This window comes from Dipodomys ordii, unplaced genomic scaffold (assembly GCF_000151885.1).
Source record: "Dipodomys ordii isolate 6190 unplaced genomic scaffold, Dord_2.0 Scaffold25, whole genome shotgun sequence".
NCBI classification, from domain to species: Eukaryota; Metazoa; Chordata; class Mammalia; order Rodentia; family Heteromyidae; genus Dipodomys; species Dipodomys ordii.
In genome coordinates, this window is record NW_012267241.1 from 909688 (window position 1) to 925484 (window position 15797).

Genomic DNA, 15797 nt, shown 5'->3' on the forward strand with positions numbered 1-15797 from the left:
CCATCACACCTGCCCAAACAAGGGTCAAGCTCACAAGACAGTATCTGACTTCTGATGGACTTGGTACTGCTAGCATTTAGAAAAGAAAGGAAGGAGTTTGACTTTGACCAAATAGTCATTTAGAAACAAAACAAAAACTCTCCCAGTTCTGGGGTAGAACAGGAATGACAGGATGAAGACAGATAGGCCACTAGACAGCTGAGAATCTAGAAATCTCTCAAACCTATGGGCAATGAACCAGCAGAACATGTGTGACTCCCAGAGGCAGAGTGAATACGAGAAGACAGTGTATCTTACCTCCAGGGCACTGAGCTCAGACCAGGTGATATTGGGGACCGAGGTTACAGGTGTGAATAATTTGCTTGGGAAGAATGGATTATAATGTCCTGTGGCTGCAAGATACATCGATAGTGCCATGTTGAAAGGAAGCGTGAAGACGGGAAGATCCCACTTGCTGAACACAGAGCACAATGCACTGGAGAAAACTGGGCTAAAAAGGAACAGAATAGAAGAATCCTCATGTGTTGACAAGAAGGCAGATTGACCAAATGAATCACTCTACACCATGGAGGGGTTTTGTTTCATCTGTCAATTAGGCCCCTGATGTACTCTGTGGACAAACCTGCCACAGAATGAAAGTGTAGAATCAGTTTTATAATAGAGACAGTAATTCCAAAATACAGTTTAAAAACCAACTGTTAATATACTTGGATTTTGAAAAGAAAATTCTGGGGCTTCTCAGAGTAAATTACATAGATAGATTGAAACAAAAACAAAAAAAAGGGTACTGGTGACTCATGCCTGTAATCCTAGCTACTCAGGAGACTGAGACCTGAGGATCGTGGTTCAAACCCAGCCAGGGAAGGAAAGTTTGAGAGACTCTTATCTCCAATTAACCACCAGAAAACAGGAAATGGCAGTGTGGCTCAAAGTGGTAGAATGCTAGTCTTGAGCAAAACCCCTCAGGGTCAGTGCCCAGGCCCCAAGTTCAAACCCCATGACCACCACCACCAACAACAAAGACTGAAAAAAATTAAGTACTTGATAAAATATAATTAAAGTGCTTTGTGTAACACTATATGATCATAATCCCTCTCCCCTACACCAGATAACCAAGATTCTGAGTTTGGCATATATAATTCCACATGTCTTTCCTATTTGTATCTATGTTTTTGGGGAAAATTGCTCAAGGCAGGATGCAGGTGCATGGCATGGAGGAGCAGCGTAGAGTTTACATAGAGCTTATATCTTGGATCTGTGGATAAACTTTGTAACTTCAGGTTAGACACTCATCCTCAGTTCCCTGGTCTGCAAAGGTAGGATTGGTTTACATGCTTGGGCCTCTTGTGTTATTCTTTTATTTACCCAATCAAGAAGCCATTGTTTAAGAGCAGAATAGATTTCCTACTTGTGGGAGCTATGGTAAACACTCAACTTGCCTTGACCTCTGCCCTTGTTGGTTATCTCCTGGGGAGGATGATGCTGTTGACAGGCCCTCCACGAACCTGTGCGTGCAGCTACAATGTGCGTGCAGCCAGGGTGTTCATGGGCCCTCCTGTATGTTTTACTCATGTGCCTATTAGAATTATATATTCTAAATATGGGAGACAGAAATGTTTGCTTCTAGAAAGAAAAAACAATTTAAGATGATGTCAACACAGAAAATAGTTTGAAGGATCAGTTTTTTTTAAGGGATTGAATTAAGAAAAAAAAATGGGGCTGGTATGCTTTAAAAAACTTTACATCCCACTAGAAAATTATTTGAATGGGGCTAGAAAAGGTAGGTAAGGAGAATGCCTATACTCATGGTGGTTCTTTCTTTCTTTCTTTTTTTTTTGGGGGGGTCCAGTCGTGGGGCCTGAACTCTAGGCCTGGGCGCTGTCCCTCAGCTCTTCAGCTCAAGGCTAGTGCTCTACCACTTGAGCCACAGTGCCACTTCTGGCTTTTTTCTTTTTGCTTATGTGGTGCTGAGGAATAGAATTCAGGGCCTCAGGCATGCAAGGCAAGTGCTCTACCACTGAGCCACCTTCCCAGCCCCTCATGGTGGTTCTTAAGTGGACTTCCTAAACCAGCCATACCAGCATCATCTGGGCACTGTTAGAATACTAATTCTCAGGCTCTACCCAGTGGACTTGATCAGAACCTATGGGGAGGCAGCCATCTATCTGTTTTAGTAAGTCCTCATTGTGTTCAAGTGTGAACACTACTTAGGATGACCTGGGGAGATTCAATAGTTTTGTCATCTAGACAGCAGATGAGAGTAATTCCATCCATCTTGATGGTAATGTGGGTGTATCCTGTGGTTGCACCTGTGTCAGTATGTAGTTAAGACTCTGAGTTCTTCTGGATGAGGGGACAGTGTTGGTAAACATGTAGAAGAATCTATCACAAGGCCAAATCACTTAAACTGGCTGTAAGGAAACAGACACCTTTTTAAGGGATTGTTTCTTTTCTAATAGGGATAACAGAAATCAATTTTTTCTATTCATTTTAAGATCATGCCAAGGTACATAACCTACAATTTTCTTAACTGATTTAAGTTGTCATTCATTGACACAATACATTCTCATTGTTGTACAGTTTCCATCCATTCACAGAACACTTGTTAGTTCACAAAATAACCAACTCCTCATTTCTTCCTCCCTCCACAACTTTTTAAAGGCATTTTGAAAACTAAGTACAACTTACCATGTCATGGACATAACAGACACGGGGAATAGCAGCCACCAGAAATAGTCACCCTTGTCCGAGAAGACAGCCATGAGAATGCCCACCAAGGTGGCATTGTAGCCTTGTAGTCCAGCTGCTATGGCTGACCTGTGGGGAAAAGGCATAGCACAGACAGTGTTCAGGTGGACTTGGGTTAGACTTGCACATAAATTATACCTGTAAGGTCTCAATCACACTCATATTTAGAAAACACAGTTATATTTAGTTATGCATTTCCTATCAAGTGCATCATATGAATATCAATACCCAAATCAAGTACAATATGTATAGATAAAAGCACTGATGGGCACTTAAAATAATGCCCTCCACAGGTGTCAGAGCCAAGGACAGCTCTACAGAGATTGATAAGGGAACAAGAAAGGCATTCCTTTATACTTTCCTGCATACAGTTCTTATGACTTATTTTAAAACACGAAGGGCCTCTGAGAATAGAAGTTTTGACATATGGAAGTTTCCTAAATCTGATTCCTTTGGTAAGAGATGTATGATTCCTAAAATGGGAAATTCGTTTTCATAATACCTTAGCATACAGCTTTGTGGTCCTTTGCTTGCATTTTGTTCTCTAAACACACATTTCCAAGTTGTTGTAAAGAAAAAAACTACTTTTTAAAAAACTTGGTAAAGTATCACCATTCAATTATATGAATGTTTAGTATATGGGTTTTTTTTGAACCCCCTCTGCTTGTATTTAACTTTGCTTCTGAAGATTATCCTGTGGGTGGGCTTGCACTCTGGCTATGATGACCTCAACTTCCTAATTGGGAAGCAGACAACCCATAGAATAAGACCAGGCTGACAAGCAGCCCCAGCTCCCCCAGGGCTCTGAGAGTTGACAACGTGTGGCACTGTGAAGGGCATAGTCTGTGCTTCCCAAGAGTCAGGAACTCAAGGGCCATGTTTGCAGAGACACTGGGCATGGATAAAGATGATGAAGAGAGTGGATGAAGTCAAACCCAGGGCCTGAGGGGAAGGGCTGCAGCTGGTGGTCAGATGACAGGGTCTGGTGGGAGCTGGCAGGAGTGGGTATAAGAGTTATTTGGCTTGTTTCTAACTGACCTCAGAGGCACCAGTAGAAGAGATAAGATGACATCACATGCCTTCATCGGCTTGAAAACATTAGGGGTGAGACTTCCTGTTCAGGGAATGTGGGAGTCAATATAATTTGTATGATTGTAACCGGAAATTGGGACTGCACATAATGACAGTGGAGAGCTGTGAAAAGTCTTGTCCTCTCAACAGTAGGCTTGGGGATTTGGGGCTTGAGTTTGGTCCATGGGAAATGAATGGCAGCATCCACAGGTTGTGGAATGCCCCAGTTAAAACCTCCAGAAGACATGTATTCACCTCAAATGGTATTATCATTTGAATAGGGTCTTTTGGGACCAGGGAAAATAAAGGAGCTTTGAAAACTAGCACATGTAACTATGACTTATCTTGTCAATAATACCTGCCCCAGAGATGAGGTTGGTGTTTCATTGAAGGAAAACAATGAAGGACTATTTGGAATGGCAAAGTCCTACAATTTGTGGGTATTCCTATCTTCAGAAGCTGAGCTAACTTTTGAATTGTCCATGAAGAATGAGTTAGATAAACTGATCACAGGAACAAGATAGAAAGGGGTTACTATTAAATCGTTAAGACTTTCCATCCCTGTCCATATGCAGAGCTGGGGGGACTCTTGGGGACTCCTGGACCCCAAGAATGGTGAATGGGGATGGCTGGGCTTCGAGAACTTTTGTGAGTGAGATACCATTGGAAAAATGAGAAGAGGGGCCATGAAGGGAGTTAAAGAATTCAAATTCTGCAGGAGCATTTGAGGGATTATAGATGGGACAGTGACATGATTTCGTGTTTATTGTCACGTTGTAGAAGTTCCTTGTTGAATGAGAAACTACACACAAAGAAAGAAATCACCCATCATTCCAAACTTGTGCAACGATTTCACATTTTAGGCACTGCTTTTCTGATACAGAGACCAATCTTTCAATCTCAATACTAGAACATGATGATATTAGAAGTTAAAAAAAAGACTTAACATGAACTCATGTTTGTTCCCCCCACTCCCGCCCTGAAATGCTAATAAATAATTTTTATCAATCCTTAAAGATCTCCTAGAGATAACTTATAGCTGAGTTTCTGGTTACTACACCTACCTCTGGTCACTTACTCAGATACTAAGGATAAGACACTATAAATGGTTTCCTGGCCTCTGACTAAAGGCAAATAGAGTTCTATGGAATAAAGGTTGTTACTTTCGGGGCAGGGTGTGGCTTTATCACCATTGTGCATGATGGCTGTCTGGCTAGGGTCTGAGAAAGGGAGCAAACTGGCATGAAGACATGTGCCTACCTGTCTTGACTGAGCAAGAGGGCTGTCAGAGTAGAGATCACTGTTGCCAAGCAACCATTGAGAGCCCACCATGGGTTCTGGATCAGGAGTCCCACCACAATCAGGATCCCACTGATGGGGTTGCTGACAAACACCACTTGGGATATGCCTCGAAGAAACCAGTCTATGAACTGGAGCACCACAGGCTTATCTGGAAGAGAGAAATGAGCAGAGTGGAGGATGTGACAGGGTGAATGGCGGTCCTGCCCAATGCTAAGCCTGCTCTGAACAAAGGCACTAGCATCCTCTGGAAGGAAAACGTATTTTGATACTCCTTAAAGCTTCTCCCCTATGAGCCTTTGTGTCCTAAAGGCTCCCAGACCCCTGAAATCATCTAGCTTCTTGATATTCAGAAAATAGTATCTAGTGTACTTATTTACTGTGCTCAGAAGTACAGATCGTCAAACCAAAGGAACAAATAGTAAATTTTTCATTTTTCTTCCTTTCCATTTTTTCATTTGGTCTTTTCTTTCCTTTCCTCCCTCCCTTCCTCCTCCTCCTCCTCTTTTTTCTTCCTGCTCACTTCCTTCCTCTTTCCTTCCCTCTCTCCATTTCCCTTGTTCTCTTTTTTTCTTCCCGCCTCTTGCAGTACTGGGGACTGAACCCAGCAATGTGAACAAGGCAAAGGAATAACTTGAGTTATAGCCCAATCCTTTTATTTGAATTTTGTTTCAAGATAATCTTGCTAATTTTGGCTGAGCTGAATTTGAATGCTAGATCCTCCTGCCTCTGCTTTCCAAGTTGCTCAGTTACATTTTTATTTTTTATTATGTATTTATATATTTATTTTATTTGTTGGCTGTGGGGCTTGAACTCAGGGCCTGGGCTCTTGATCCTGAGCATTTTTGCTCAAAGGCTAGCACTCTGCCACTTCGAGTCACAGCCCTATTTGCCGCCTTTTGGTAGTTAATTGGAGCTAAGTCTCCCAGATTTTCTACCTTGGTTGGCTTCTATCCATGATCCTCAGATCTCAGCCTCCTGAATAGCTAGGATTATAAGCGTGAGCCACCAGTGCCCAGCAATTTTTTTTTAAGTAATGAAATTAGAACATAGGGATAAGTGTTTTCTATACTATGAATAGGGCCAGGAAAAAACTAACTTGGAAAAGTTTTCAAGATAAAAAATTAAAGTAGAAACATGGAGAATAATGACTAGGGAATACAACTCAAGATATCAGTAGAAATACTTCACATCATTTCTTAAAGCCAATTCTCCCATCTCTCCAAGAAATGAACACATAAATACCTTTAAGCCAGTTGGCTAATTCTCTCATGTCACCGGTGACATAACCAAGTGCTTTGGGGACGCACCTTCTCCCCCGACCTGTGGAAACCTGGTTTGTACTCTGGTCTAGTTTAACCATGGTCGAGTCTTCCATGGCTGCCTCTTCCTCTGGCTCCTTGAAGGAAAGACAGAGTTCATAAATATTCCTACTATACAACTGTCCACATTAAAGCCTGGGTAGAGTAGCCATAAAAGGTGAGTGTAAACGCATGCATCTGGACCATGATGTCCTGTTGGACCAAGAGAACACTCGTTTCCTTCTGAAATACCATGGAATTTCTATGGTCCCAAATTCTACACTGCCTTTGTCCTCAGTATCTTAAATATGACCATGATAAGGTTCTGATTTATAATATCATAAGGTTCACTTTCTAGTTCAACAAGCAGTTACTGAGGCCCTACTTGCTGCACTCAAAGAGCTTAGTCTAGTTGAGAAGAAAGAAAAACAGTTGATATCAGCATAATGAAGCAAATAATAATACAGAAAGAGCTAAAACTAAGTGCTTGAGCTGCATACTGGCAATAGAAAGAGCAAGAAATCAGGCTTCAAAACTTCCTGCTCCTTAATGCAGACTGGCTAGTTACTTTGTAAGACCGGCAGACTTTTAAAATTCATTTCTTAAACAAGACACAAGTAAAATCTTTTACTTAAGATTTTGAAAGGGAAGAAAAGTTTGTATGTGTTGACACAGCCTAAGAACCCCTGACCTCTACTTTGCAAGTCCAAGACTGCTAGAATTCTTTCTTATAAATATCTCACATCATCTTTTAAAATCTCTTACTTAAATACATACGAAGAAGCAAGAAAACAATTCCATAAAGATAGAGAAGTTCAGATTGCACAGCATAAGAAGGTACAAAACCTAATTACTAAGCATACCCTGGGAAAATATAAATGATAGAACTGTAACTCGTGCTCACTATTTTTCATAAGTATGCAATAGGTGAGTATCATCAGCATTTCCAGAATATGGTACTATGTAGGTAAAAATGAAGGTTTCATAGTGCCAATGGCAGATATAAAAGAATACCAGTGACATAATGTCTGAGGTAGGTAATGGGAGAAAGCTAGCAGCAAACCAGCTAGACTGTGCAAGAAAAGCCCAGAACGTATCCTGGCTGGTGGGAATCACTGAATTCCATCCTGGGAAGCATAACTGTGACATGTTGAAGCCATAGCTATAAAAGACATGACCAAAGCCCACACAGATAGATAGACTAGCCAGTTTTTCCCGAGGCAAGAAGAGTTCCAGGCTAATTTTGGCTAGAACACTGTTTCAATTGATCATACCTAACACATAGATATTTACAGAAAATAGGTTACTATCCTAAAAAAATCAAAACATTCTGACTCTAGTTTTGGTTTCTATGAATCTCAGTGCAGAAACCAATATGTGTACCTGATTTATTATTGTGTAACTATTATTCTTTCATTGTGTTTTTCAGTGTCCAACTGATCATCATGCTTTCTAAACAATGGAGACCATTAATTGTTCTGCAAAATGCGAACTATTTAAATAATACATTTTAGACCAAAGTCATTCCATCTTGGCAAAACAATGCTAGATGTCAACATCAGTGAGACTTCCCATGAGTTATTTTTTTAATCTGAGGCGAGTGGTAATGAGATAGGGCCTACCTATGTAGCCCCGTCTGGCTTTTAACTCACAATTCTTCTGACTGTGTCTACCACATGCTGGGATTAAATGTGCACCAACACACCTGACCCAATGAATCTTCGCTTTATGAATTTTTTATATGAAAGGAGAATGATAGAGGAGGGAAGTCAATTGGGATACATTGTATGCATAGGTGAAAATGTTATTATCTCCTCCCCCTTGTGCAAATAAAGTATGGTAATACAAAAAGAGAATTTCTTATGTGGAAAACTGTAGGGAGCTGGCAATCCAACCTAAATCTACCTGGTGCTTATTTAGCTCTCTCATTAAATATATGAAACTGAAAAAGAATTTGTGAAAAATTCCCTGTTATTTAGTCATCTAAGTGGTGACTATTTTTTATTTTCAGATCTTTCTCCGCCTTTTGTCAATCATGGGACTTGAACAAAGGGCCTGGTTAGCACTCTACCACGTTGAGCCACAGCTTCACTTCCAGTTTTCTGGTAGCTACTTGGAAATAAGAGTCTCAAGGACTTTCCTGCCCAGGCTGGCTTTGGACCACAATCCTCAGATCATTGCTTCTTAAGTAGCCAGGATTACAGATCAGCATCTGGCTAAGATATTTCTTTTTTTAATTTTCATAATTGAAAATATTGCATGCTAAGCCCCTTCCTCAGCAACACTGACTAATTTTCAAGCCATGCAGAATCATGACAGATACAGGCCTTAAGCCTGGGCCATGACCAAAGCCTAAAGTTACAACTCTGCCGAGTTTCTATAGCTAAATGATCAGGTCCTAAAATTGGCAGCCAAAGGAAACCATAGAAATGATGTTCTCCCCCAAATTCCAGAATAACCAAATTTATGCTTTCCAAATCTCCAGCACATTTGAGAGAATGTCAAATACCCTATCACCTAAGAGATTTTAGAGATACTGATGCAAAACCCGATAATATAACTGGCCAGACACGATTGAGAACCAGAATGATCTGAGTCACTGGTGAAACACCCAAAGCTAAGTAAACACTAAATTATTTTTGGCCAAATCCACAACTTTATTACGATTTGTGCCTCCAGTAGTCACATGCTTGGATGATTGGGGGAGGGCTTTGATATCCTAGAGAGAGGGGCTTCCTGCCTTGAGCAGACCGAAGTTGAGGTCCAGAGACCTTAGAAACCATTTATTCTAAATGAATCCTTCTGCAACACCTGGGAAATCTGCTACCTGCTGTAGAACTAGGGCGTGAAAACTGAGGAAGGAAAGCAATCAATCACTTAAGGGTGCAGCTCATGCTGAAATTTTATCATGCTAGAAGATTTGCTTTTCTAACTGGCACTTTAAAGATCCACACATATTAGGGTGGATAAAATGCCCAGTAGAAGGACTGATCCTGACTCTTAGGTAAAAGGTCCGTCTGTTACAATTCCCCTGAGAGGAGAGAACAATAAAGAAAAAGGAACTTTAATAGAAGTAGGAGGAATAGAAAACCCCAGCCTGTGTTTTCCTAACTTTTCAAAACTTGTCAAAAAACCATAGCCTGGTAGAAGTACACTAAACCTATGGCAATGCCGTGTGTGTGTGTGTGTGTGTGTGTGTGTGTGTGTGTGTGTGTATGCCTGTACTGGGACTTAAACACAAGACCAGGGTATTGTTCTTCAGTTTTTTTGCTCAAGGCTGGTGCTCTACCACTTGAGCCGCAGCTTCACTTCTGGCCTTTTGCTAGTTCATTAGAAATAAGAGTCTTATGAACTTTCCTGCCTGAGCTGGCTTCAAACCAGGATCCTCAGAACTCAGCTGCCTCAGTAGCTAAGATTACAGGTATGAACCAGCAGCGCCCAGCTGTGATGTGACTTTTTGAGTCAGGCCACAAACCTGTGCTCAGCAGAACTTGGGGATCCCTCCTACCCCATCCCAGCAGAGCTCAGAGCAGGCGCCCAGGTCCCCTGAAGCAGAGGGGAAGCATACTTATCTTTACCACCTCGGGGCCAGGGCCAGCCTTAGCGAAGCCTCGTTCTGCTGCCTCACCAACTTTATTTCCAAAGGGCCCAACCCAAGAGGACCATGATGGGTGTCATCAATTGTTCATCTTTCCTCTGTCTCCATACATGACAAAGGGCAAAGAGATGGGAGCGAACAGGAAGTTGTAGCTCTGGTGAGCATAGGAAAGGCCCCAAGCCGTCAGGGGAAGCAAGTCCGATGTGCTTCGGCAGAGGAAGGCTCCGCCCTGCACAGACTCTCTAGTACAGAAGGCATACATCCCCATCAGCAAAGGGTTTTCGGGGGAAGGAGCAGAGTTGACTACACAAGTGGAATATGCATTTTCTTTTGTTTTAAAAATTGGCAGCAAGCCAGATGCCAGCGGCTCACTCCTGCAATCATAGCTACTCAGGATTCTGAAATCTAAGGATTGAGGTTCAAAGTTCAATGCCAGCCTGGATAGAAAGTCTGTGAGAGTCTTACCTCCAAATAACCATCAAAAAGCCAGAAATGGAACCTGTGGCCTAAGTGGTAGAGCACATCCTTGAGTGAAATAATTAAGGGGCAGTGCCAAGATCCTGAGTGCAAGCCCCGATACCAGCACAAAAAAGTGACTTATTTTCTTGCACCTGAATAAAATATTGCTGTGCGAACAGTAAACATGAATTCAACAGGTGTGGTGGGTTTTAATAACTTTCTTCCTTTCTCCCTTTCCCCCTTCCCTTTTCCTCTTCCATTACACCCAACGATACCATTGTTCCTTCAGAAATTCCATGCGTGACATTTATTTCTTTCCTTTCCATTTATTGTATTTTTATTTTCGTCAGCTCATTTGTTCTGAAGCTAGAAAACTTGATCAAGGTGATTTTTAAAAGTCCATGAAAAACATTTCTAATATGTCTTAGAAAAATATTGTGTGTGTATGTGTATATGTGTGTATGTGTGTATATGTGTGTGTGTGAACTTACAATGTTTCTGAGGGTTGCATTATGAGTTTCTCTTTTGATAAGAAGAAACACCAAAGGGAGGGAAGATAAGAAGGGGTAATGAAGGGAGTACATTTGGTCAAAGTACATCACATTCATAAATGGAAATACCCTTATGCTAATAACAATGGGGATAAAGAACATTAAGAAAATGCATGTAAAACAACAACAACAAAAAACAGAACAACAACAACAACAAAACCTAGAATGAAAGAGAAAAGGCATGAAGAAGACCAATGGGTTCTGTCAGGTTCTCCATCCACCTTGCTCTGTGCCAACCTCCTCTCACCCCCAAATCATACACAACTTCAAACTACGTCCTTGCTAAGCGCCAGTGACTTTCACCTGTAATCCTACTCAGGAGGTTGAGATCTAAGGATCGTGGTTCAAAGCCAGCCCAGGCAAGGAAGTCCATAAAACTCTTATCTCCAATAAACTACTCAAAAAAGCCAGAAGTGGTGCTGTGGCTCAAGTGGTAGAGTGCTAGCCTTGAGCAAAAAGAAGCTCAGGGACAGTGCCCAGGTTCAGAGTTCAAATCCTAGGACTGGCAAAACAACAACAACAACAACAAAAAGAAAAACCCACACCCTTGAGCTCAACATGAACACCTGTTAGAACCAAGAGATGGAAAACCTGTAAACTATGTGGAAATTTGGAGACCACATGGTTCAAACTTGAATTTTCTATAAAATAAAAGCAGGTTCCCAGGGTGCTATCCAAGTTCACCCATCCAGCTGCAGGCAGAGTGAGCCACAGAGAATGGGTAAGGCATACTGGTTCTTTGTGGTCCAGGCTGGAGGCAGACCCCGCCAGGGTTGTCCAGGATTCTATTCTAGCCAACAAACCAAGGGAGCTGCTTCTGATTGGCAGGGTCACTGCCTGGATCCGATGATGCACGCAACACAGCAGGCTGTATTTCTGGCTAGTGTTCCTGGAGTGGAAGATGGAATTGTAACACAGAAAGGGCTCAGCTTGCCTTAACTTCAGTCTATATCCTTGCGGGAAACAACTGCTTTCTATTAAATATCTCCCCATACCTCAAAGCAATGCTTTCCCTCCTGCATCACAGACAAGGCTACAAGAATATTCTGGAAGCTGCAACTGGTGAACTTTCTGGCGGGAGTTGGAAAGTTGTTTGTTTGTTTTTAAAACCCAGATCACTAGAAAAGAGGCAATGCTTGACATACTAATCATGGTAACATCGAGATTTCAATTCATCTGGTCATCTCTTGTTTCATTTTATAATATGAAAGTCATTCTCTTATTAGTATATATTAGGAATTCATACAATTGGAGAGACCTGAAAGTATTACTTCAAAAAGAATCCTTCAATAGAGAGGGGGAGAGGAATATAGTCATTATCATCAATACTACAAATACAAAATACTACACAAATTTTTGGATATGGAAGAAATTGAATATTCTTGCTGTGCCATGTTTTTTTTTAAAGCCTGGCTGTGTTGACATTTATTTAGTACTTATTATCATCTTTATTTTAGGTGGTTTCTGATTGGAATGTCTGGGAGTCCTCAGTTCTCATTAAGCTGTAATCACAAACAAACAAACAAACAAAACCACTGTCAGGTATCCAGGCCACCTGATTAAAACACAGCCTTCCTCAGAAGACTCTGCTTCTTGAGGCCTTGGCTCGTCCATGCCAGAGAGTGTGGCTGCAGGGAGCTGCTGAAATGGTGACTTTGCTATGAAGAGAGGTTCTTCCCATGGGTACACAAGCACATGCCATGTGTATGCTTCAGCATGCCAGCACATGCCAGACCCATAAGTCCATAATTGGACACTCTGCCTCTTTTCTATTGAATCATATATCCTTCTCTTCAATGCTACGTATGTGAAAAGCATAGCTCGAAAGTTCTAATGCTATGGATTATTTAATCATTTGGGGTCATTTAGTGCCTCAAGTGGTCACCTTGCAGAAAATGATCAGCATGAAGCTCAGGAACATTTCCCTCCTGCTTCAGAAATCATACATAAAAGACCTGACTTTTAGCTTTTCAGGAAGAAGCCTATGGCTTTGGTGAATTACTCTCTAGTCTACCAGAACTCTAACTTTGCTGCTTCTATCCAGTTGCAACAATTCAAGACAACAATTCAAAAGGGGGATAGAGGATGCTTGGCACTGTGGCTCATGCCTGTAATCCTAGTTACTCAGGAGGCCGAGATCTTAGGATTGTAATTTGAAGCCAACTTGGGCAAGAAAGTGCATGAAATTCTTCTTTTCAATTAACCAGCAAAACACCATAAGTGAAGCTGTGGTTCAAGTGGTAGATTGCTAGCTTTGAGCAATAAAACAAAACGAAAAACCAAAAAAAACCCACAAAAAACACAACAAAAACCAAACCAAACCAAACAACCCTAAGGGACAATGCCCTTAGTTCATTGCATGAGTTCAAGTCCTACTAATGGCACCAAAAAAGTGTGTTTGGGGGGGCTGGAATGGAGAGGTGTACACACAAGAGAGAGGGGAGATTAAGTGAGAGCAGAAGGGAAAGTAGGCATGATCAAGGTACCATACACGCATGCATATCAGTGTCACAGTAAAACTCAGAACTTTGGATAATTAACATGCACTATTAATAATAAATAAGTACACATTCTGGAATCAGACACATTTGAGTTCAAACTCTTCTTCTGTCACTTAAAAGAGTGAAAATAGAGGACTCAGAAGACAAGACCCAACAATGAACAGTTAGCAATTAATAGAAATGAAGAGGGCACTTACTTACCCGCCCGCTGGCTTTCCGGTGGCAGCCGGCAATGGCTGATAAAGACCTGCCAGGCTCTATTAGAAGCAGGCAGGCACCTCACCCTTTTATGCCCAGAGCCCCATTCTGCAAGTCTGAGCACTTTCTCCTCCCACTTCAGCCACCAATGCGAAGGCAGTGCTGGAGAAGCTGGTCTCTGCTTCCGGCACCTCATGTCCCTCTTCTTTCTCTGACGTTGACATGTTGCCAATTGCTTTGCCATGTTTCCTCGGTGTTCTGTTGTCTTTGCGTCACGCTACTTCTACTCAAATCCATCCTTTTATCTTCCGTGCTATCTCTTCTACTCCTAACTTCCCCCGTGAAATACTTTTTGCAAAGATTTGTAAGCCAGAAAAAGTGGGATGGCATTTTTTTAAACTACAAACCACAGGACAGTTGAGCAGAGCAGATTCCAGAGCCAAGTAGCTGGTTTCAGGGTGGAATGTTCTTAGACTTGACAGTTTCTAACCAGGTGTATGAACAGCAAGACCCTGAGTAGTATAGTGACAAGAATACAGGTTGTTTTCTGTTCACCCTTTGCCCCACTGAGTAGCAAGCCAAAAGAGAAATGTTTGCCTGGAACCTTGTTCCTCTTTCCAGGTAAAAATCCCCGTGGGAGAGGAGATGAGGGGAGGGACTTTGCTGCTTTAAAAGTTAAGAGGTAAAAACATTCTAGAGCAGAGAGAATCTAAAATGGAAAACTCTCTTTCTTCTTGTGCTTCTTCTGAAATGCCAGTTTGGTGACTTGTTCCGTCATGGCAGACATCAGGTGCACTGGTGTGAGTGCAGAATTTGCATGGCTTCCCACAGAGAGCTGTGCATCTACCACATCTGTGGCCTGCTTTCCTTTCATCGCGGCCTTCCCTTGCCCAGTGGATGGCTGGATGTTCAGATAGTCCTTATCGGTACGCAGCCTGGCTGCAGAGGGCTCTCGGGCTCCACCCACTGGACACTTGCCAGACCACAGGGCTCCATGTCCTTACCCATCAGAATTCCCTCCGTCCAGGCGTCTGTGTTTGGAGGAGGAGCCTAGAGCGTCTAGGCTCACCACAGAAAGTTTGAGATGCAGGTGAATTTCTCTGACATTTCTCTTTGGTAAAATGAGGAGAAAACAAACAAACTCTAGAGTCACCCTGAAGTTGGAAAATGAGTCACAAGAGGAGCACGTGGGGCTAACTTTGGGAATGAAAGGAATTGCATTAGTGCATCTCCAGAGATTCAGTAAGCAAACGAGACACAATCCCTCATTGCAATAATAATAGTGATAGTGATAATGAAGATGAGACCGACAGAATCCTGTTGTCCCACATCCAGTCTTATGCTCATGTACTTAACTGTACAGCCACTGCAAAAATCTTTTGCAGTAAATAATATCATTCTTATTTTGCATGAGAGGAAATTGAAGTCCAGAGATGTTAAATTACTTCCCCTAGAATGTAACATCCAAATATGTACTGTTAACATCTCTATTGCTGTCTGGTATTGCCACTTCTGTCCAGATGTTTACTTCATTCATTCATTACGTCAATGAACACAATCATCAACATGCAATTACAGACTTCCTCCTAGTGCTACCAACACGTGGCACCATCGCCTTCTGGTCCCTGGCCCTGATTGGTCAGGTTGAGTATGTGGAGGAATCTTATTTCCTTTTGCCCCCTCCCTTCTTACTCTCTGCCCAGGGCCCAGTAAAACCACACCTTAAGTGCAGGTCACAAAATGCAGCCTTGTCATACACGACGCATCAGATAATCTAAAGTGTGTGGGCTTTCAGGTCAACTAACCCTGGGTTTGAGTCTTGACTTGGATCCTTACCAGTTATGTAAACTTTGGTATGTTACTCACTCTCTGTGGACCTCACATTCCTCACTGTAAAGCCGGGTAAGTTTGCTTCCTTCATAAGGTTGTGAGGAGGGGTGGTCCATGTAATGCACACGGAAAGCTACCGAGCTGTGTCTCCCCTGTGCTTGTGTTGGCTTGTCCTCAAAAATTCTTGAATGAGTCTCTCCTTCCAGCTTGAACTGGGGAGGAGCTACTTCCTGATCTTGAC

At 42.1% G+C, this 15797-nt stretch overlaps 1 protein-coding gene across 2 annotated transcripts in view; it reads right to left on the reverse strand.

Moving 5' to 3' along the window:
- Slc14a1 (solute carrier family 14 (urea transporter), member 1 (Kidd blood group)) overlaps nt 1–15797 on the reverse strand; it is a 40933-nt gene that overhangs the window by 14045 nt on the left and 11091 nt on the right. Inside the window, exons 1-5 of one of the 2 annotated variants that reach the window (XM_013014957.1) lie at nt 13730–13773; nt 6364–6517; nt 5080–5269; nt 2689–2817; nt 298–490 (exon numbers count right to left, since the gene is read on the reverse strand). In XM_013014957.1, the coding sequence (XP_012870411.1) occupies nt 298–490; nt 2689–2817; nt 5080–5269; nt 6364–6496 (645 nt within the window). In that variant the 5' untranslated portion in view covers nt 6497–6517; nt 13730–13773. Of the gene's footprint in view, nt 1–297; nt 491–2688; nt 2818–5079; nt 5270–6363; nt 6518–13729; nt 13774–15797 lie in introns of those variants that run through there. The other variant, XM_013014956.1, reaches the window with a different exon arrangement.